At 40.9% G+C, this 22,829-nt stretch overlaps 2 protein-coding genes across 2 annotated transcripts; one reads left to right on the top strand and one right to left on the bottom strand.

The window, feature by feature from the left end:
- Positions 1 to 6,534: 6,534 nt before the first annotated feature.
- On the bottom strand, positions 6,535 to 9,888 carry LOC133814524 (uncharacterized). Its single transcript, XM_062247471.1, has 5 exons — positions 9,879 to 9,888; positions 9,461 to 9,793; positions 8,406 to 8,547; positions 8,247 to 8,344; positions 6,535 to 8,156 (listed from the first exon to the last, which is right to left on the bottom strand). Exons 1-5 carry the CDS (start codon positions 9,886 to 9,888, stop codon positions 6,535 to 6,537), a joined length of 2,205 nt encoding a protein of 734 aa, XP_062103455.1.
- A 1,205-nt stretch (positions 9,889 to 11,093) lies between these two features.
- Positions 11,094 to 11,883, top strand: LOC133816183 (glucose-1-phosphate adenylyltransferase small subunit, chloroplastic-like). The gene is made up of 3 exons (XM_062248816.1): positions 11,094 to 11,171; positions 11,259 to 11,447; positions 11,576 to 11,883. Exons 1-3 carry the CDS (start codon positions 11,094 to 11,096, stop codon positions 11,663 to 11,665), a joined length of 357 nt encoding a protein of 118 aa, XP_062104800.1. The 3' UTR covers positions 11,666 to 11,883.
- The last annotated feature ends 10,946 nt before the right edge of the window (positions 11,884 to 22,829 follow it).

Below are 22,829 nucleotides of genomic sequence, written 5' to 3'. Positions count from 1 at the left end.
GATGGCGATTGTAGAAAAATTGTTGATTGAAGGAGAGGTTGCAGGTATGTGCTCACGGTCTCGAACAAACTGACGGTCCTCTGTTTCTTCGGCTGAGAAAACATGCACAAGCAAGAAGTTCTCAGGGAGAGTTTCTGGTTTTGCTTTTGTTCTTTCCTCTGATGAGCGAAAAATAAAAGGAAGACGATGAGTGGGGTCTTATATATAGATGGTAAAAGGGGATTAATCTGAGCCATTGAACAAAACCCTTGCAAAATCCAACGGATAGGGATTAGTGATATGATGGTACCAGAAAGGTGGCAGACGAACGATCGTGGGCAGATTTCCAAGGTACTCGAGTACCCTGAATGGGCAATACCCAACTGACGTGTGTCCATTTTCAAGTATGTGACGGTGCGGTTCCCGAAGAAAGTAGTTCAAAAGTTTCCTTCTCATAGGATTCGAACAAATACTTTTGAGGGGGCAATATGTTACACCCAGATTTCAAGCCATGAGAATTGTGACTTCGAAAGCTGGATTCATAATGAATGAACTCGTAAAGTCTGGAATATGTCCGAATCTAAACATCGAGCCTATGAAGTAGAGACAACTTCGAAGATGATAGCCTCGAAATCCTCACAAGCTCAAAAGATAGACTCCGAAGTGCATCTGTTCTCGGGATGGCCTCGAATCAGGCTCCGAGTCTGACGCGCGTATGAGCTCGAAGTCATGTGGCCTCGGGGAGATGCTATAGCTCGAAAGTCAATAAGAAACCTGGGAGAATAGGGCCTTGGTAATATAGGATAATAACTTTGAATATCCTAGTAAGTCATCTATAAGAGACGCAGTCTACATGTAACGCCCTGGATAGCCAAGATCGCTACACTGTGTATTTATAAAGGTGCAAGAATTGCTAACCAAGTCATTGATTTGAAATCGTGTCGCTAAACATGTAAGAGCTAGGGCTAAAAAGGGTTTGGTCTCAAAAGACTCATTTAGCATATATAAACTGTAGTAACATGGGATCCCATACAAAAACGAAGTAAAAAGAAAGTTTACAGACTCCCAAAAATATATGAAGAACCACTAGCCATACTAAGGCCAAAACAGGTGGTCATCAGGTTTCATGTCCTTGCTTAGATCTCAACCGTGGCGGTCGAGCACCTGGCTATGTACATTCTGCTCGCTGAGCTCTCCAGTCAAGGCTGATCAAGCTTGCCCTTGCCTTTACCTGCACCATGTAGCACCCGTGAGCCAAGGCCCAGCAAGAAAACATTACATATAACTCAAATCATAACAACAGACAAGTAGCTCAGTAAGCATGTATACTCATCAGATATTCTACGACAGATAAACAACATATGCAATTCAATCCAAGACACATTCTATCTCATATATCATTCATATCTCATAATACTCAGGGTCGACGACTTAGGCCGCACCCTCTGTTTAACCCACTGACTCTGGCCCGCTTAAACCAAGCTCAGTGCATAATAAGCTGTCCTCGGATACCAGTGTCCGAGCCGCGCCCTGTGCGCTAGTGAGACCCTTGGCACCCTTAGGCTGTTGGTTCATTAAATGGCTTGCATGGCATGATACCATCTTTTCAAGCATCTACAAAAGGGAGCTCTTAGTCCCGTCACATATATTCAACCGGGTGCAGTTTTCTTACCTTTAGTCTGTATGGTTATCGAATTACGAGCAACACCCCTCAAGCACGATTCGTTCCTGAGCCTAAGCTTTAATCACCTAGCCACAACCAAAGCATAGAGTTTCATAAATAATCAAATATAGGTTCCCAATTACAAAACTAACTCTCGGGACTCCTAATTCCACCAAGCACGGTGGTGAAACCAAACCCGAGCACCCAAGACCACTCTCCCATGCTTAAAACCCTCAAAATCCCAAGTGTGCAACCAAGGGCTGCGGCCCCCAAAGCCTAGCCACGGCCCTTCCCCAAAACAGAACCCATTCCCTCAATGAACCACACACGCGCCGCGGCCCTTGCCTTGGGCGCCGCGGTGCGCCCCCTTGGCCGAACCTCCTTGCCTTCTTTGCATGCTAGGGCCGCGGCGCTCTAGAACAGAGCCACGACCCTCCCCTTCGAACCCAGTTTTTTCACCATTCCAGAGCTCAAAACCTTACCTTAATCCATCCCAAAACTCTCCAACTTTTAACCAAGCAATTCCCAACCTTTTTAACATGATCTAAACAGCACAACTCCCAAGAAAACATAGCCTAACCTACTCCAATCCCTTCCTTCCAATTTCTGCAACCCAAATGCTTAAACACACACAAACCAGCCACCAAATTCAATCTAAAACCTCCAAACCAGAAGTTAAAACTCACCTCTGCTGTGGAACCACTTCACCAAGCTGTAGCCAAGTCAAGTCCCCAAATTCCCCTCTTTAATTCTGCCTTAAACATCACAACTAAACTTGTTTCAGCACTAAACTAAAACCCAGCAAAATCTCATAATTCAACCACAGAAAACAGAGTTAAATACTTACCTTAATCCCTGTTCTAATGCTTGATAAATCCTTGAGCTAGACCTTCAATTCCTCATCTCAAATCACAGAAATCCCAGCTAGTTCCCTTGGTTTCCTTTGTGTTTTTCTATGTGTTTCCTTGAACGTGAGTAGAGAGAGAGAGAGCCTAAGTGTTAGTCGGTTTATGTTTTCTAAAATCTTCCTCAAGTCTAACTTATCTGTTAAGTTAATCCGGAGGCTTGGGTTGCCGGAACCGTCCCCGAGGCCAAAATGGTAAAATCCCCCATTATTCCTGCCTAGACATTCTAACCTCAAATATATCTCCATATATTTATTTCCATGTCCCGGTAACCCAATTCACTATCCGCTATCTAATAACATCCCCGACTTCTCCAAAGTCATAACTTAAACCCCATTGTGACTTTTCCCGCTATCTGACCCTAGAATCGTCTTGAGTCGCGCTCAACGAACCTGTCCACATAATAATGTGGTTCTCACATGTATCACATATCATACTACCACATAATACAATCAGTTGTCATATAAACGGTACTAAGCACATAATTATTCATTAAATCACAATTATTCCATTAATGCCCTCCTGGCACACTAATCAAGGCTCTTAAGCCTTATTAGCGAATTTTGGTCGTTACACTACATTTATTTCTGTAAATCCCCTACAATCAAGGGATATTATATGTTCAGTTATACGCCCCCTGATCTCCAGGGGACGTTTCCTTGTATATCGGATTGCAGGCATTTAATGCCATTTAATTTATTTGCATATACAGAATAACTTCCCGAAATATGTGGGATAGTATTCTAAAATCCTCTCTATAAATAGAGAGGTCATGCACCATTGTAAAGGACCGAATTTTTGTGATCTTGGGAGAAAACTCTGGAAAATTCTTCCTTGAAGAATTTTCAGAGATCATCTTAAGTTTAATAACAAAGACTCGTGGACTAGGCAGATTTAACTGCTGAACCACGTAAAAAATCTCATTTGTATTATCATATTTTTATTGGCCATTACTGATTACTGTTTACGTTCTCTTCTTTCACTGTTGACGAAAAACGGCGTCAACAGTATGAAAATAATATAACTAAATTTAAAGTAATTTGAGCAATATGTGTATTTTAATATGGGGGTATTACCATTGCTTCAATGCAGTTGCCTCTGGAATTTGAGGATTGATTGTAAAGGTAATTGATGAACGTGATGATAAGGACAATCCTGTGTTCAATTTGAGATTTATATTAATGAAAGTATATCAAAGATATAAGAATATATAAGTTATGTATTTGTAAGTACCTCTATATGTTCGAACAACTATTTGTGTTCCCAATATTATTGGGTATTCTTCAATAATTTTTGTTATTGTTTTGCATTCGTCTTGGACAAACCGACCCCACATAGTCAATTTTATTGGGTTGAAGCTGACAAATTAGATTGAATAAAAAATGTTAGTGTACATTTTGTAAAGTAATATCAATACTAAATGTAATTGAAAGTATGTTTTTTATTACCTTTCATTGATAAGATATATCTCTTGGATTGTTTGTTGTTGAAATTTTGTGGGTATCTCTTTTGTTGATTCAATCTAGATTGCAACAACTAAGAAATCTACATATTGAAATAAGAAAATGGTTATTTTGATGATAATCAATTTGTATAAGAATTAAATTTGAAATACCTATTCGTTCAGTTGAGTCTTTGTAAGAGTGCAAGTCTGTAAATGGAACGATGTTATATTTTGGCGCCTCTATTTAATTGTCTTGTTCTTCTACATCTTCTATTAGTGTTCTTGAGTTGAGGGTCCAATCATATTCATATGATCCAATCTTGTACCTTGGGTTGGCATTTTTGACAAGTGCGTCACTGATATAATAAGAGTGAAACAATTTTAAAGTGTCCTCCCTAGAGTCAATATCTGTTCCATAAATTACTGATTGGACTCGATTCCCCTTAACCAAAATTTTAAGAAATAATTGTTAATATTGTATTATATGAGTTGCAAATGATAAATAGAGGTATGCTACATTCATTTAGGAGAGTATTAGTAATTTTCAAACTAATATATATTATAACAAATATGATACCTGTTGGTCAATTAATATTAGATTTTGGTATTTGACTGCTGAGGAACGACTTGTTCGCTTTGGAGATTTGTCTGCCACAATCATCTTGATTTTCCAAGGTTTTGTATTTGGTGTGATCTCGTTGATCGATGTACATATTGTTGGCATTTTTTCCTGTAAAGATAAAAGAATATTACACACATAAATATAATGTATTTGAATTATTAATTTATCAAATAATTGATTGAAAATAGATTAATAAAATCTGTGAATATTACTTACGTAAACATTAATTTAAACATGATGCTGATAATAATTCTGTGTACACAATATTTTTGGTGTAGTTTTTGTCAAGTTTATCAGTAGTCACTGGTCGAATTAAAATCCTCACTGTAGACGCTATCTTTGCCCTTGATAAAGCCACGTACAATTGGCCATGAGAAAATACTGGTTGTGGTAAATAAATCTGAACATAATCTAATGTTTGGCCTTGTGACTTATTTATGGTCATTGCAAAACTTAATCTTATAGGAAATTGAGTTCGCTTAAACGGAAAACCACTATTATCATCCACATTTGGTAAGAATGGTATTCTTGGAATGAAGACTCTTTTTCCCATATGATGTCCAACGACAATTTCAGCATCTATGATATTTCGATCGAAAGCCCGACAAATCAAACGGGTTCCATTGCATAATCCCTCTGAAGGATTAATGTTTCTTAGGAGCATGATGGGACAATTTTTCTTTAGTAATAATTCATGAGGCGGAAGTCCATTAGGCGTTAATGTGTTTAAGAAATCTTCCAAAACTGATTGCTCAGTTTTATCTATTGTCTCATCTACACTGTAATATCGTTGGGCTTCACCTGGAAATCTTTGTATTAACAATGCATTTATTTCATCCACAAAACTATTCTTTGGTGTTAGTATGGCCCGGTTCATCATAGTTGACATATTTCCTGAATAATCTTGAATGTTGTGGAAAACATCTTGTATTAAGTGATCTAATGAAGTCTTGTCATCATCATAGGGAACAAGCATCCCATTTGGTATTTTGATGATTTCATCTTTTGTGGTGGGTGGCAATCCATTACCTACTGATAACACATAATTTGAAAGCATTGGATCTAATCTTGCTCGCATATTTTCAGTTAGTCGAAACTTAGTCAATGTAGGCCACAAGTAAGAATGAACCAGACTGGAATTAACCTGCTCTTGTCTAGTTCCTTTACGGACCACAGGCAATACTTGTCGAAAATCTCCCCCTAAAACAACAACCTTTCCACCGAAGGCTACGTCAGAATCATTGATGTCTCGTAGCATTTTGTCTAATGCCTCTATGTGTTGTTTTCTTGTCATCGGTGCCTCATCCCATATTATTAATTTTACTGCACGAAGAAGGTTTGCAAGCGCACTTTGTTTGCTCACAGAACATTTGGTTTTTTCGTCAGTATCAAGTGGAAGCTTAAAGCGTGAGTGAGCTGTTCGACCTCTTGGAAGTATAGATGCAGCCACACCTGATGAAGCAGTTGCAAGTGCTACCAAGTTTCTTGATCGTACTGTTGCCAAAAGTGCCCTGTATAGGAATGTTTTCCCTGTCCCACCTGGGCCATCTACAAAGAATGCAGCATTTTGGTTTGATAAAACTTTTTCCAACACTACATTATACACTTGTTGTTGCTCGCTATTAAGTGATCTTGAAGATGTAATATCTTCTTCTGGAATTTCAACACCCAACTCATCATCGATTTCTCTAGATTGAAATTCATTTCCATCGAAAGAAATGTCTTCATCAAGAAGATGGTAAGAGTTAATGTTTTTCCCCATTAATTCAATTGTAGAAGAGATTGACCTTAATACATGATATCTTGCAGTCGATGTGGAATCTTCTGAAGATTTGAAATCAATTGACATATCTTCCTCAAAACGTTCCCAAAGGTCTCTTGGATTGGTTGGATTACAATATACCAATATTGTTGCGAACAGTCACCTCAAACTGGATGGCATTTGATATAAAGATGCCTCATGTAAACAGTCTTCTAAGCTACTGTCTCTTTGTAACAAACCATGCATTGTTGCTGCCTCACAAAATGTGGGGGCCAAAATGCCCTCGATTGTTCTAAGATCTTCAAAGGACAGCGGTCCCCTTACATGGTTTAGCAATATCCGCATGAAATAACGCTCACCCTCAAATGGATTTGCTGTAACAATACGACCTATGACTGTTTTCGTTTTTCGGGGAGTCCATTCTTTGTGTTGATGGTTCCAAACATAATATTCTGGAATTTGTTTGTACAGTAATTTCTTTGCATTTTCATCTACTCGATTTAATGCAAAGAATTGTGTTAGCATAGTTTTTCTAGAACGGTCTAAATTGAGGATGTTAATTAGATCGTCGTTTGCTTGGAAAGTGACCGAGTGTTGATCCTCCAGATGTAAATGCAAACTATACACTGCTAGGGACATCTCATTGATAATAAATCCATATATTCTCCACATTGCTTCTGGGGGAGCAATCCATCGGGCTGACTGGAATTGTTGGATTTCATCAACTTGTTGATTGTTTATTTCAGAAACCAAGTTGAAAGCGACACGATCATGACCTTTATAAATGCACTTGTAAAGATATTTCACTGCTTTTATTGTAGAACAAATCTCTACATTAATGTGAGATTCAAATGTTGCAAGGAGATACGGGTTGTATGGAACAACCCAACGATTGTCTAGATATTGTCCTCGGACCTTCACAGTCATTCCATTGTTTGAACGCCTATATATTGGGAAGCAATCGTTTCCAACAGTTGTTGCAGATGCATAATTCTTTGGATAATTACTTTTGCATCCACGATTTCCTTTCATGCAAACATTTGATGGATTTAATACTCCACATGGTCCATGCATCATGTGCTTCACAACTACGTTATGGAGGTGGATGTTTGTATTTTTATCAGGTATCTCTGCTGATATGATCTCATCAAAATATTCTGGTGCATGGAGTTTCCACTCATTTTGTAAGATAATTAAAAAGTGGGCATGCGGAAGACCCCTTTTTTGGTGCTCAATAACATAGACATATGCTGACACTTTTCCGAATATTTTCCTTTTGAATAACTGGTCCTTTAATTCTTCCAATTTCGCATGAAAGACTCGAGCAACCAAATCAGGTCTATTTTGACTCTCATTGTGTGGACCTAGTTCATTTGTAATTTCTGGCCAATTTGGATTGCATGTCATCGTTAAGAAAATGTCAGGTTTGCCGTAACGTTGAACTAAAGCCATTGCTTCCATATATCTTTTTCTCATGTCTCTTGGACCTCCAATAAAAGAAGATGGGAGTATAATCTGTTTCCCAACATTAGAAGGATTTGTTTCCCCAAGTGTAATTGTATCAACAATACCTTGATACAACTCTGATCGAACATGTTGTTGTTTGCCTCTAAAATAATCTAGTCTTGAGGTCTCGATCTTCACATACATATCAACTACAAACTGTTGCAATAATCGACCAGAAAGCAGCAAAATTGATCTGACATTTTCTCTTATTTGCAACTTGTAACAATAATATTCGCGACATGAAACTGTTGGGCACTTTCTTTGTTGGTTTAATCCTACAAAAGATGAATGTCAAGGAAATGTTACTAACTTGGATGTATATATACTAAATGTATTTTTCTAAATTTTTAATACCACAGTCTAACCTCGCTCTTCTGTTGCAAGTAGTTCTTCTGCAGTGGATGATTCTTGAGGATTTATTGATGGGTTTGTTTCGTTGTACTTTGATCTGCTTCCTCTAAATCTTTGAAAGGAAAGGAAATAATATTGGATATTGCAATAGATCATAACACCCAAAGTAATACTGAACTTTATGATTTCCACCAGAATGGTTATACACAAGAATGTTACGTCCTCTTGGTTGATCTCTATCATCATTTTCGACCCATATCGCTGCAACTTGTGAGGATGTAGGGGCATTGAATACACATTGATCAAGCCCAGCATCTGTTTTTATATGAATGATTTGTTTTTCCAAATCAGGGATATCTCCAAGTGAACGAAAAAAAAATAGAATAAGGATTGATCTGAAGAATTTTGATGAGCTGGGTTACAATTGATGGCTCCATTTTGTCTGAATCAGAAATTCGATTTTGTAATTCATGCTCTGTGTCGTAGAAATATAATTGGAGATAAGAAGGATGACTATTGGAAGGGAGCAAGTTGTTTATGTAGTGATAGATTTGTCCTTGGGTTCTGAAAGTATATATTCCTCTATTTCTTCGACAGATTTCTTTATCAAAATTAACATCGAACGATGTAAACGCAAACTTATTGTTATAAGTTCGAATGTATGTTCGAAAATGTTGAGATTCACTACTGTTGGATGTAAACAGCGCATAAAGCTCATTTGGTACATTATTTGTGGCCAGAGAAATTTTTCCATCAGCACATCAAAACCCAGTTGTTTCATGGCAGAATCGCTTTACTTTACAATGTTGATAGCTAGGCACTAATGGAAGTGAATATGGTTCAGATGGCACTACTTTTAGCAATTGTCTAAATCCAGTAGAACGCGTTTGCGATTGGCCTATTTTGATGAGAATTACTAATTAGAAAATAAAATGAAACTGTCCATATTGTTTTGATGACTAATTTTGAAAAACTAACTAATTTTATATTAATGCCTTACCCCTACAAGGTCTTGGTATGTTTGTTTCATAGATTACATCCTGTTAAACAACATATGGGTCCTATTCATAAAAAACTTTGAAATGTTAAGAAAAAACGAATAGAAGGATGGTTGAATTAGACTATTGAGAAAAATAATTTCAGGAAAACATGTTGGATAAATACATGTATAGATGAATTTGGCTCTGAATGAATTAGCCCGGTGCGATCAAGATTGAAATAGATTAACTTTCATGAGACGATCCCTCTTCATTGATGTCAGTATGAGTATGAGAATTTCGTTGTCTCTTTGATACTCTTTGAAGATGACTAACATGTTCAATATTGTTCGTATATTGAACACCAATATTTGAATGTTGAGTAATCAATACTGTCGTACGATCATTATCAAATGTGTCCAAATCATCGTTATTTGATGATTCCGTATCATTTATACGAATTGAATTGGTTTTTAATGCTTTCTGTTTAGCATATCTCTCTCTTTGTTTTCTACGAATTTCTTCCTTTTTTTCTTCCGAAAAATCTTTATATGAAATTCTTCTTGTAGGTGGTTTGTCATGATCTTCAAAAAGGAAAAACATTCAAATATAAAGTTCATAAATTTTTAGGTTTCTAATTTTTTTAAACTATTATTAATGAAATCTTACCATTTCCCATTATGTCAATGAATGTAGTATATGTTTCAACTGTAAGATATATTTCTACAGGAAAAAAATAACAAATATATCATATCATAGTATAGAATAAATAATTAAATGATAAAATATGTTTTCAAATGTACTAATTAACTAAATTTTCATATTCCAAGAAACTTCCAATTATGTATGCAATAATAAAAAAATTAATATTTTAATACTAACCTGGTAGCACTCAAAGTGTTAAATGTGAATAGAAATGAGTGTAATCGTGAAAGTAAAATTATTATAAAAATAAAGTTAAATTTTTAATGTAATTATTTTTTTATATAAAAATATGTTAATCCACCAAACTATGTTATCTCTTCTATATAATAAGTGTGTAGATAACGAAAGTTATTGGTTTTAACGATTTTTTATTTTTTTAATGTTAACTTTAACAGAATATTCTTATATTTAACGGTAGTTTGTAAGCACTTAAATATAAATAAAATAAAATAAATAATTAAAAAAATTAAAATATGATATTTGTGAGATATTTTACAATGATAATTATTTAAAAATAATAAATAATTAAACAAATTAAAATATGATATTTTTAAGATATTTTACAATGATAATTATTTAAAAATAATAAATAATTAAACAAATTAAAATATGATATTTTTTAGATATTTACAATGATAATTATTTAAAAATAATAAAATCAAACGTTTTATAACTTAAATAAAATTTAATTAAACTTAAACTCACTTATTAGAATAATATCACATTAAACATATAATATAATCTACTGTGAATTAACAACAAATTCTGTTTTTTAAATCTAGCAAGAAACTTAAATTTAAAATCCACGTATAATATTTAATATTACATTAAATATATAATATATAATATCTTGTTGTCACTCCCAAATTCAAAAACTATAACAAACATAGACTTGAACAAAATAAATAAATTATTTAATTAAAATATGATATTTATTTCAAAATTTATATGACATTAATATAAATTTAATAAAAATAATTAATAAATTCTATAAATAAAACTAAGCAAACGTGCATATTGCACGTTGCTTGTATCTAGTATATATATATGGAAATTATTAATAATAATATTTATATATTTATTAAGACATACAATTTATATATTATGAATATTATTATTAAGATATATCCAATTTTTTTTTCCAAAATAACTTAATTATTAATATTATATGATGATAATATGGGAGATTACAAGAACAAAGGCTTTGTTGAAGTTCTTGCGGCTCAGCAGAGCCCCGAGAATCCCAACTGGTTCCAGGTTGGTTGATTGGTTTATACTGGACATGGCTGTGGCTTCTTCTTACCTTTTTGACTGTGTATTTCACTGTTTAATTTACTACTGTAGGGGACGGCTGATGCGGTGAGACAGTACATGTGGCTCTTTGAGGAACATAATGTCGTAGAGTTTTTGGTTCTTACTGGAGACCATTTGTATAGGATGGATTATGAGACGTTTATTCAGGCACACAGAGAGACTGATGCGGATATCACTATGGCTGAGAAACCCAAAGGGGAGCAACTCAAAGCTATGAAGGTAAGTTTTCTGCTAATTCACTTTTAGATTGGTAATGCTTTGATTTGGTATTATGCTACACGAGCTATGAGTTAGCTGTTTGTCGTGTATTTGGGTAGTGCAAGTTGGTAACTTTGTTTCCTTGGCAGGTTGATACTACCATTTTGGGTCTTGATGATGAGAGAGCCAAGGAGATGCCTTACACTGATTTTAGAAATTGTGGGTACACTTGGTCCTAAATCTCGATCGGTGATGTTATTTCTGGTTGTCTGGTATGAGGTTTTCAACCTATTTGATTTCATATATTTTTGGTTTTTTTTTAACTAATTAAAGAATGAATAACTGCTTTTGTGAAGCTTTTCAGTCTGTTGGGTTTGGTTGGATTTTTGACATGGGGTTTTGAAATTATTCATGGATTTTTTGTTTTATTGAAGGAAAACTGTGTTAGGATTGGATTTAGGTTTTGGGTCAAGAATTTTAGATGTTTTTTTTATTTAGTTTTTATTACTTTGTTTGTAGTGGGTTTTATTTTTTTGAAATCTGATTATGTTGTTTGTAGTTAGTATGTTTTCAATCTGATCAGTCCTTTTTTTTTGTTTTTGATCTCTTCATTTCTTATTATATTTGTTTATATTAGAATCCAACAAATTGAGGAGATTGATCTTTGTTTATATGATTATGTTATACCCAGATTTCGAGCCATGGTAAATGTGACCTCGAAAGTTGGATTTGCAACAAATGGTCTCGTAAGGATTAGAGTATGCTCCAGGATTGTATATCGAGCCTGCAAAGTACGATATATGACCTCGAATATGGTGAGCTCGAAACGATCTCGATCTCGAAAGGTAGCTCCGAGAACACACTCATCCTCGGGGATGACTTCGGACCGGGGGGTCTCGAGCTCGATGTACGTACGATCTCGAAAGACACGTGATCTCGGGAGATGTCATTAGCTCGCACAATGACGTGAGACCTGGGATGCTAAAGCCTTAGAGATACGCGATAACCACCTTGAATATCTACAAGTATTATAAATATGAGATGTAATCCTCATTTATTAATGTAAATCCCCAAGAATCGTGGGATATTATTTGGTCAGTTATGCGTTTCCTGGTCTTTAGGGATGTTTCCTTTTATATCTGATTATAGGCATTTAAAGCCATTTATTTTATTCACAAAAGAGTAACTACCCAAAATATGTGGGATAGTATTCTGCATCCTTCTCTATAAATAGAGAAGCCATGCACCATTGTAATGGACTGAAATTCTGATCCTTGAGAGAAATCTCTGCAGAATTCATGCTAAAGAATTTTCAGAGATAATCTTAAGATTAATAATAGAGACTCGTGGACTAGGCAGATTTAACTGCTGAACCACGTAAAAATAGCGTGTTTGATTTGTTTTATTTCATTTAGCCATTGTCATTCATTGTTTACGTGCTCTTCTTTCACTGTTTGACGAAAAACGGTGTCAACAGTTTGGTGCTTTCGTTGAGAGCCTTAAGCATTCATCCCTGAGAGATTCATGGCTACAAACAATCAGAACACCCCTGATGAAAACTACCCAAGGCGTCCTGGAAAACAACCAATGGAGAACCCGGATGCTGAGGAGAGAAGTGGGTCCTCCGATTCCCGGGGACCACCGCCTCCACCGAGGGATGAGGATATGTACTACAATCCTGAGCGTTACGTTCCTATTGTAGAACTAGAAAACCAGCAATTGAAACAGCTGTTGGCAGAAGCCAACAAACGGAATGAGGAGTTGACTAGGATGGCCGCAGAGGCGCAGGTGGCTCAGCCCCCGCCTCCGCGCGAAAACCAAGTCCCTCCTCCAAGTGACGTGCATGTTCCTCCCCGGAGGCCCCGTGGACGTCCACGAAAAGATGCTGCCACAAGGAGGCCGACTCAACCTCCATCGCCAGCAGAGCCATCTGCTCCTCCTAGGCCCCAGAGGAGTACCCGAGCTCGGGTCCCGCCTAATCCACCTGTGGAAGTGCCTGCAGGAACTGAGAATAACCGAGCTCCTACCGAGGCTCGGACTCAGGTTCCTGGTAGTGCACCGAACGCGACTGACCCATCTCGGGCAAATTCTGGACCCTCTAGGCCGAGGCAAGGGCGGCAGCCACCGTCGCCAATACGGTTCCCTCCGTCTCCCATAAGATATCCTTCACCTCCCCGCAGAAACGCTCAACCTGTTCGAGATCAGGATCAAGGGCATACGGGGGATAGACAAGGACACAGGGAGACTTTCCAGGAGCGGAGAGGCGCACAATCTGAGAAAAGTCAGACGTCCCGGTCTCGCACTGCGGAGACGAGGCGACATGGGAAGAACCCATCGCGAAATGACCGATCAATGAGTTTCACCAGTGATGAGTCCGGAGAGACTAGGTCCGTCAGTAAACACGACCGAGGTCGTAAAAATACTGGAAGCCGCAAGAATCGTCCTGACCTGCGAAATCATCTGAATCAGAGCAGGGGGAAGGGAGATCAGACAAATCCGAACCTAAGGAATCACCTGAATGGGCGTAGAGATCCCTCACGGAGACGCGAGCCTGGAATCATGATCAATGACTGTCAATTCCAGACACCACCTAAGGACCCAGTCCAAGAAAGGATCGATCAGCTCGAAAAAGCCTTTAGGCTTTTAAAGAATGAATGAGGGAATGGTCGATATGAGGACTCTGACGAGGAGCTCGAGCCGTTTGCTCCACATATTTCTAACACTCAATTTCCTCAAGGGTTCCAGATTCCTCACGTCCCAGCGTTTGAAGGAAAAACCGACCCATGCAGTCACCTGAGTACATTCAACACTATTATGAGAGCTAGTAACGTGGGTTACGAGCTCAGGTGCATGTTGTTTCCAACATCATTGGCCGGACCTGCCAAGAGTTGATTCGAAAAGTACAAGAGACACTCGATAAATTCATGGGATCAGTTGTCTAGAGACTTCAAGAAGCAGTTCCGAGCTATGATGGGAGTCAGACCAGAGGCATCCACTTTGACTAACGTCCGACAACAGCCGGGCGAAACACTGAAAAGCTACCTGACAAGATTTAATCTAGAGGTCGCCCGAGCTCGAGATGTGGATGACAGTGGGCACCTGATGGCTATCCGAGCTGGTGTTTTACCCGGAAGTGCCCTTTGGGATGACATGCAAGGGAAACCGGTGAGGTCAATAACCGAGTTTAACAGACGGGCGCAGAGATTTGTCAATGTAGAGGAGGCAAGGTCAACGCTCAAGGCGACCTCGCAGACCGAAACTACAACGATAAACATTAACTCCGCCTCAACCTCGACTGACCCAGCAGCTCCACAGCCTACCTTGGAGAATCCCTCCAAGAGGAAAAAGAGCGAGGGAAATAACCCCGAGGCTGAAGGAGGAAAGAAAAAGAAAGGAGAAAGGTATTTCTCCGTATATAAAGTGCACACCGAGCTCAACGAGTCTCAGGAAAACATATACCTGGCTAAAGAAAACCAGGTCCCCTTCAAGCGTCCGGACCCAATGAGAAATCAAAAATCCAAGAGGGATTCCAGTAAGTATTGCCGGTTCCATAGAGACACCAGACACACAACTGATGAATGTCGACAGCTGAAGGACGAGATCGAAGGGTTGATCTCGAGAGGCTATTTCCGGCAGTATGTCAAAAACCAGGGTACTGGACAGACTACTGCGAGCCAGAGAGTAGCCGCGCCTTCGACGGCACAAAATAATAACTCCCGATCTCGGGAAGAAGACAGGCCCCCGCCGATAGATGGAGAGGACGTAATAACCATCTCGGGAGGGCCTCATCTCGCAGGAGGGGGCAGAAATGCTCAAAAGCGATACGTTAACGAGCTGAAGACAGGGGACGGGTCTCCTTATGAACCCGAACCTAGGGCACCAAAAAGCCAAAGGGTTGAAACGCAACCGATAACCTTCACTGAGGAGGACGCTTCCCATGTTCAGTTCCCTCATCATGATCCATTGGTTATTACTCTTCAGCTTGCCAACAAGAGAGTCCGCCGAGTTCTCATAGACAATGGGAGCTCCGTCAACATTCTTTATAAAGCGACCCTCGAGAAAATGGGACTCTCCCTTCGTGACCTAAAGGCATGTACAACTACTTTGTACGGCTTTTCAGGAGAAGGGACTGCCTGTATGGGATCCATTGAACTCCCTGTGACCTTGGGAGACTATCCAGTCTCGGTGACCAAGATAATGGAGTTCGTGGTGGTAGATTTACCGTCTGCCTACAATGTACTGCTCGGGAGACCCGCCCTGGTCGGGCTGGGGGCAGTGTCATCTGTGAGGCACTTGGCCCTTAAGTTCCCAACCCCAAGCGGGGTCGGGACATTAAAAGGAGATCAATTGGCAGGAAGGGAGTGCTATAGCATTTCTTTGAGGGGAAAGAAACAAACGAGCGCTCAAGCACTCGTTATCATAAAAAATAAAGATGGAACGATTTTAGAAATTGACGAGGAAATCGATCCAAGGATTGAGGAGAAAGTTGACCTCGAACCATTGGAAGAGCTCGAAGAAGTTCAGCTCGACGAAGTTGATCCCTCGAAGAAGGTGAAGGTCGGAAAACACCTCCAAGACGAAGCAAAATAACAATTAATTTGCTTTCTGAAGAAAAACCAGGATGTCTTCGCATGGTCACACTCAGACATGGTGGGGATAAGCCCGAATGTTGCGAGCCAAGCATTAAACATAGACAAAAGCTTTCCCCCGAAGCAACAAAAGTGAAGACAGCTGGACGAGGATAGAAAGAAAGCATTAAAGGAGGAAGTTGACAGATTAAAAGCAAACCATTTCATTAGGGATGCCTTTTACCCTGACTGGGTAGCCAATCCAGTGTTGGTCCCAAAGCCCAATGGGACGTGGAGAACCTGTATTGACTACTCGGATCTCAACAAGGCTTGCCCAAAAGACTGTTTTCCGCTGCCAAGAATTGATCAGCTCGTGGATGCCACGGCGGGGCATGGCTTGATGTCATTCATGGATGCATATTCTGGATATAACCAGATTCCCATGCATGCCCCCAACCAAGAACATACGAGCTTCATTACAGATAAAGGGCTATACTGTTATAATGTTATGCCATTTGGGCTCAAGAACGCTGGAGCTACATATCAGCGGCTCGTAAACATGATGTTTTCAGAGAAAATAGGGAACAACATGGAAGTTTATGTTGATGACATGCTTGTAAAGTCTCAACTTAACAAGAACCATGTTGATGACCTCGAAGAGTGCTTTGGTGTGCTCAGAAAATACAACATGAAGCTAAATCCTCAGAAGTGCACTTTTGGGGTATCTTCGGGAAAATTTCTGGGTTTCATTGTCAACTCTCGTGGAATCGAGGCTAATCCCGACAAAATAAAGGCCCTGATTGATATGCCTTCACCTCCGAAGCATAAATATGTCCAAAGCTTGACTGGCAGGATGGCCGCCCTGAGCAGATTCATCTTGAAGTCAACGGATCGTGGCCTTCCATTCTTCAACTTATTGAGAGGAAGTAAGAAGTTTGAATGGACAGAAGAGTGCGAGCTAGCCTTTCAGGAGCTCAAAAGACACCTCGCTAAACCACCCATCCTGTCAAAACCCAAAACGGGAGAAGTATTGTACCTATACCTCTCAACCACCGAACACGCAATAAGCGCGGTGCTCATTCGAGAGGAAGAGAGGGTGCATAAACCCGTCTATTACATCAGTAAGAGATTACTGGGGGCAGAGTCAAGATATCCATTGATGGAGAAACTCGCCCTTAGTTTAATCCACTCATCTCGCAAGCTCCGCCCCTACTTTCAGGCACATCCCATCCATGTACTGACAGATCAACCACTTAGGCAAGTCCTGTCTAAACCAGAGGCGTCAGGTCGACTCCTTAAATGGGCTATTGAGCTCGGACAGTTCGAGATCACCTACCATCCAAGAACGAACATTAAGGCACAAGCCTTGGCAGACTTTATAGTGGAGTGCACTGGTATAGCCGACGACGAGGTAATAACCACGGCCCACGAGCTGTGGAAACTTTACGTCGACGGCTCATCAAATGAAAATGGAGCGGGGGCAGGAGTTATTCTGATCACTCCTGCAGGGAGCAAATTTCACTCTGCTTTAAGATTTGGCTTTAAAGCATCTAATAATGAAGCTGAGTATGAGGCTCTACTCGCGGGACTACGAATAGCAAAAGAGCTCAAGGCCAAAGCTATACATTGCTACAGCGACTCCCAGCTCGTGGTTAATCAAATCTTGGGAGAGTACCAGGCTCGTGGCACAAGAATGGCAGCTTATCTGGAGAAGGAAAAATCCGCATTGGAGTATTTTGAGTTTTATGCAATCGAACAGGTTCCCCGAGAACAAAACTCAAATGCAGATGCCTTAGCTCGACTCGCCACTTCCGCCGAAAATGAAGAGCTGAATGTTGTACCCGTAGAACACCTATCAGCACCCAGCATTACTAAGCCAGACGAGGAAGATGTGTGTATGATTGAAACAAAACCGACCTGGATGAGTCCAATAGTTGATTATCTCGAAAATGGAATTCTTCCAAAAGATCGGAACCAGGCTCGAAAATTGATGTATCAACTTCCTCGTTACACCATTTTGGACGGAAAGCTATACAGAAGAGGATATTCCATGCCGCTGCTTAGGTGTGTAACCCCTCCCGAAGCAAAGAAGATCATTTAAGAAATTCATGAAGGGTTCTGCGGAGACCACACCGGGGGGCATAGCCTGTCCAAGAAGATCATACGTCAAGGATATTTTTGGCCAACCATTAGAATAGACTCTTTTGAGTATGTGAAGAAATGCGACAAATTCCAGAGATTCGCAACGATACCCCAAGCTCCACCTTCCGAACTTACCATGTTGACATCCCCATGGCCTTTCACAGTATGGGGCATCGACCTCATAGGCTCTCTCCCAACTGGAAAAGGCGGAGTGAAATATGCTGTAGTCGCTGTTGATTACTTCACGAAATGGACGGAGGCTGAACCATTGGCAACCATAACTTCGAGAAAGATCCTTGATTTTGTGGTAAAGAACATCGTATGCCGATACGGAGTACCGAGAAAGATTGTATCCGATAACGGAACCCAGTTCGATTGCGATTTATTCACCAACTTTTGTGAAAAGAACAGCATAATAAAGAGTTTTTCATCAGTGGCTCACCCTCAAGAGAATGGTCAGGTCGAAGCCGTTAACAAAACTCTCAAGAGTTCTCTAAAGAAAAAGTTGGAGGAGGCAAAGGGACGATGGCCCGAGGAATTGCCTCAAGTCCTTTGGGGATATAGGACTACAGCTCGGACCTCAACAGGACATACCCTGTTCTCTCTAGCGTACGGCTGCGAGGCAATGTTGCCCATCGAGGTCGAAATCCTGACGATCCGAACTCAAATTTACGATCAGGATTCAAATCATACTCAGCTCGAAGAAACCCTAGACTTGATCGAAGAAAAAAGAGAAGAGGCTCAGCTGAGAAATGCTGCTTACCAGCAATGAACTACACGATATTTCAATAAGAGGGTTCGAGATCGAAAGTTCGGAATGGGAGATCTGGTATTAAGACGCGTATTCTTGGCAACCCGAGATCCAGCAGCTGGAGTGCTCGGGCCAAACTGGGAAGGACCATACTAGATAGAGTCAGTCATCCGACCTGGTGTGTACAAACTTGCGAGATTGGATGGGAGCCCGATACCGCAAGCATGGAATGGCGAACACCTTAGACCTTACTATCAATAGTGTAGGAAGTGTTGCCTGTAACCATGAATTTCTATCTGTACTAGTTTGTTTGTTTGTTTTTGAATTTCATCAAATAAAAGGTCTATTTTGTTCCATATGTAATTTCTTTTTATTTTTGCAATCTCTCTTAATTTAATAACCTATGGTCACACTCATAGGATATTAAGGGGGCATCATTGGTATATATACCGTCAAATTAAAAAATAAAAAATATATATTTATATGAAGTATTTGGAGATAACCAAGCACGCGAGCTTAGATAGTTCAGACATAACCGACTTATCAAAAAGATAAAAGTATTTGGAGAAAACCAAATACGCGAGCTTAGATAGTTCGGACATAACCGAACTACCAAAAACCTAAAACGTTTGGAGTTAACCAGATGTGCAAACTTAACAGGTCTGGAACAAACCAGCCAAAAAATTGATCGATGATAAGTAGGAGCCTAAACCTATAACGAGACAAGTCGAGATCGAGGCTGGAATATCTTAAGAGAAATAGTTTCAAACTCTTAACCTCAGAACAAAAACCGAGGATGCAGAGGAAAAGTGACTAAACAAAAAAAAATATAACCAGATCATTCACATTACATACCATATAAGTACTTTTGATTCATGGTTAAAGTAATATCCGACCTTGATAAGTAACGAGGTCGGAAGCGGATAATTCGAATAAACTATGCATGAATGCATCGAATTTCGAGCCTAAATCCAAACTATGTTTGTATGAATAAATAAACATAACCGCTTCATCAGTATAAAAATATGCAAAATATTTCGAGCCAAGAAATGTAAAGCATATAAAAGAATGGTAAAAGAAATTGTATCAGCCCCGTGGGCATATATTAAAATAGTTACAGAAATAAGGGGACGCAGCCCCGATAACTGATCTCCCCGAGGTCAGATTCAAGGAAGAGGAGTCTCCTTGGCCTTCTCAGCATCAGTGGCACCGGACCCCTCAGGACGAATAACATGACTATCCTCCTGAGCTTCCTCTGAAACGGTGCCCGGAGCAACCTTTTCCTTCTCGAGCTGCTCAACCTTCTCCTTCTCAAGCTGTTCAGCCTCTTCCTTCTCGAGCCGAGCATTCCATCGTTCAAGAAGCGGCGCCTCGTGGGGACCTAAGAAGCTGGTGTCCAGCTCTTCGTTATAAGCCCACATCCGGTACATGGCTGAGTCGACCGCCTTTTCCTTCTTTTCTTTGTACTCGGCAAGAAGGCGAGTTTTGGCATCCTCTATGATGTCGAAGGTGGTGGCCTTGTCCTCTTCAAGCTTCTTATTGGTCTCCCGAAGCTGGGTGTTATCTTTCTTTTGCTCCTCGAGTTCAGCTCTCAGCTTTCCGAGCTCCTTGGCCATGTCCTCACGCTCCTTAACCACTGCCTCGAGCTTAGCATTCGCCGCCTTCAGATCATCGTTCGCTCTAAGGTGGAGGTCCTTCGCCTCTTGAGCATGAGTCCTGCTCGAATGGATCTCGTTGTTCAGCTCGTAATTGAGCTGGGCAGTGAAGGCAAGAGCCTGAAAAAAGGAAGAAACCACCATTAGCCTCAGGTCAGTATGAATGTAAGCAAAAGGAACATAGAAGAATACTTACCGCAGCAGTGTGCTCGATACTCTTCTCGTAAAGAACAGTGCGGTCTCGGGTGCCGGTTAAGCACTGCCACTGGGGAGCTTCGAAACTGCCATAGCTCTGGCCGATCCGAGACATGACATCCGAGATCAGCGTAGATCCGTGAGGTCCAGCAGCATTGTCCACCACATATGAGTCCATATGGGTGGAGATTGTTAGCTTCTGAACTCGAGAAGCAGAAGGTCTTCTGGAAAGTTGAGCAGAAGACGTTTCACCCACCACAGGAGGTTGGGACTCAACAATGGCAGGGGCACCAACCAGCGAAGTCGGTGCAACCGCGGAGACGACGGCCTGTGAGGATGGCATTGTCGTGGAGGCGCTGGCCTGGACAGTCGACGCAGCAACAGAGCTCGAAGCCGGCGGGGCAAGCGGAGGTGCCTTCTTGGATCTCTTGGAGCCTTTGCTCGGCTGGCCGGTCTTCAGTGACCCCGCCCTAGGGCGTTTGCTCCTCTTGGCGCCCGCATTGTCGATAAGGGTGTCAAGGTCGGAGTCCATCTCGCCTGCACAAGTCACAACACAGTGAGTCAGTAAAAGAAAAGTGTACATCAAGTTATTTCAGTATCACAGACATATAGAGTGATGATAGAAGAAACCTAACTTGAACTCTCCCCCGAGCTCGAGCTTGGGGACAATGAAATTCCCCCGTCTTCAGAGGAGGCGGGGGGAGTGCCTTCCCTATAAGTAGGTGATAACCTCAAGAGGTCCCTATAATCATTGGTCCCGTACTGCACAGCTATCCCATTCCACACCTCGTCCATGGTGTACATGGTGTCGTATTTCCCGAGCCCACTATCAAACCTATGGACACAGTCATCTACCCAACTCCATATGTAGAAGTGGTATCTATCCTGTGGGAACGAGACTAACCTATTGGGCCTGTGTTTTAGTAAAGTGGGGGACCACATTCGCAAAGTAGGAAGGGTTTTACCTTCATCTGAGTCCGAGCTCGAGGCTTCATCGTTGGCTTCATTCCCAGAACGCAGACTTCTCAAGCGAACTGGGAGTGATGTCTTCCTTTCTCTCCTCGGAGGAAGGGCGCCTGTGGGCAGTGGCACCTCCTCCCAGTGTTCATATTTTTTACTGGACCAGTCAGAGGTTGACTGGCCCTCTCCCAACAACCCGCAAGCTCGGAGCTTGTCGTCATGTAATAGATACGAGAGAGATCTCCTGCCATTAGGGAGTCGGAGCAAGGCTTCTCTGTGCCTCGTCATCGCTTCAGTAGGGGTGGGACGCTTAAAATTAGCTGAAAAGCGAAGCACATTTCAACTAAATATGGATTTAAGAACTAAAGTCTCGAGCTCAGGAATGAAAGTAACGAGAATACTTACGAATCCGCCTGCACGAATAATGTCGAGACGGGGATAGACCATCTGTCCAAAAGAAGGCTCTCTTGAAATCAGGCGGGTGGTTGGGAAGGTCCCCAAAAACCTTCGTCTCCTTGGGGTAGCTCGAGAGGTAGTAAAAGCCATCCCCTCCACGAGCTCGGGAGGGGTTACTTTTTAAACAAAAGAGATATAAAATCTCTTGAGGTGAAGGTCCTTCCCACCCCAGCTCGTGGTACAAGGACCTCAGGGCAGACAGCACCCTATACGAATTGGTGTTGAGTTGGAACGGAGCCAACCCAACAAAATCAATAAAGCCTTTGAAAAAAGACTTCAAGGGCAGCAATGCTCCTGCCCTCATATGTTCTTGGATCCATGCCACATATTTCACTGTGGCGTCACGGCCGCCAGGGGCGAAGAAGCTCCGTTCTTGACCAGTCGGAGGTCGACACTTCAAGGTGCCTGACAAACTAAGGCCATGGAAAGCCAGGATTTCAGATATTTGACTGGTTGTGGTAACCGTGCTCCAGTAAAGCTCGGCCTCGAACATCTCTCTCCTCGGTTGAGAGGTGGAAGGTTCCCCCATTAATGCAAATTTGAGCTCTCCGGGGGGGTATGTGACAGTAACCTTTAAAGCAGGATCGAGAGGAATCGGCCTAGGGCCTGAATTAGGTTCCGGATAGATGGCCTCCCGAAGAACTCCCCTCTTCCCCTCGATGACTTCGTCTATCTG

This window comes from Humulus lupulus, chromosome 2 (assembly GCF_963169125.1).
Source record: "Humulus lupulus chromosome 2, drHumLupu1.1, whole genome shotgun sequence".
In the NCBI taxonomy this organism is placed as follows: domain Eukaryota; kingdom Viridiplantae; phylum Streptophyta; class Magnoliopsida; order Rosales; family Cannabaceae; genus Humulus; species Humulus lupulus.
This window is presented reverse-complemented; position numbering and strand designations above follow the sequence as displayed.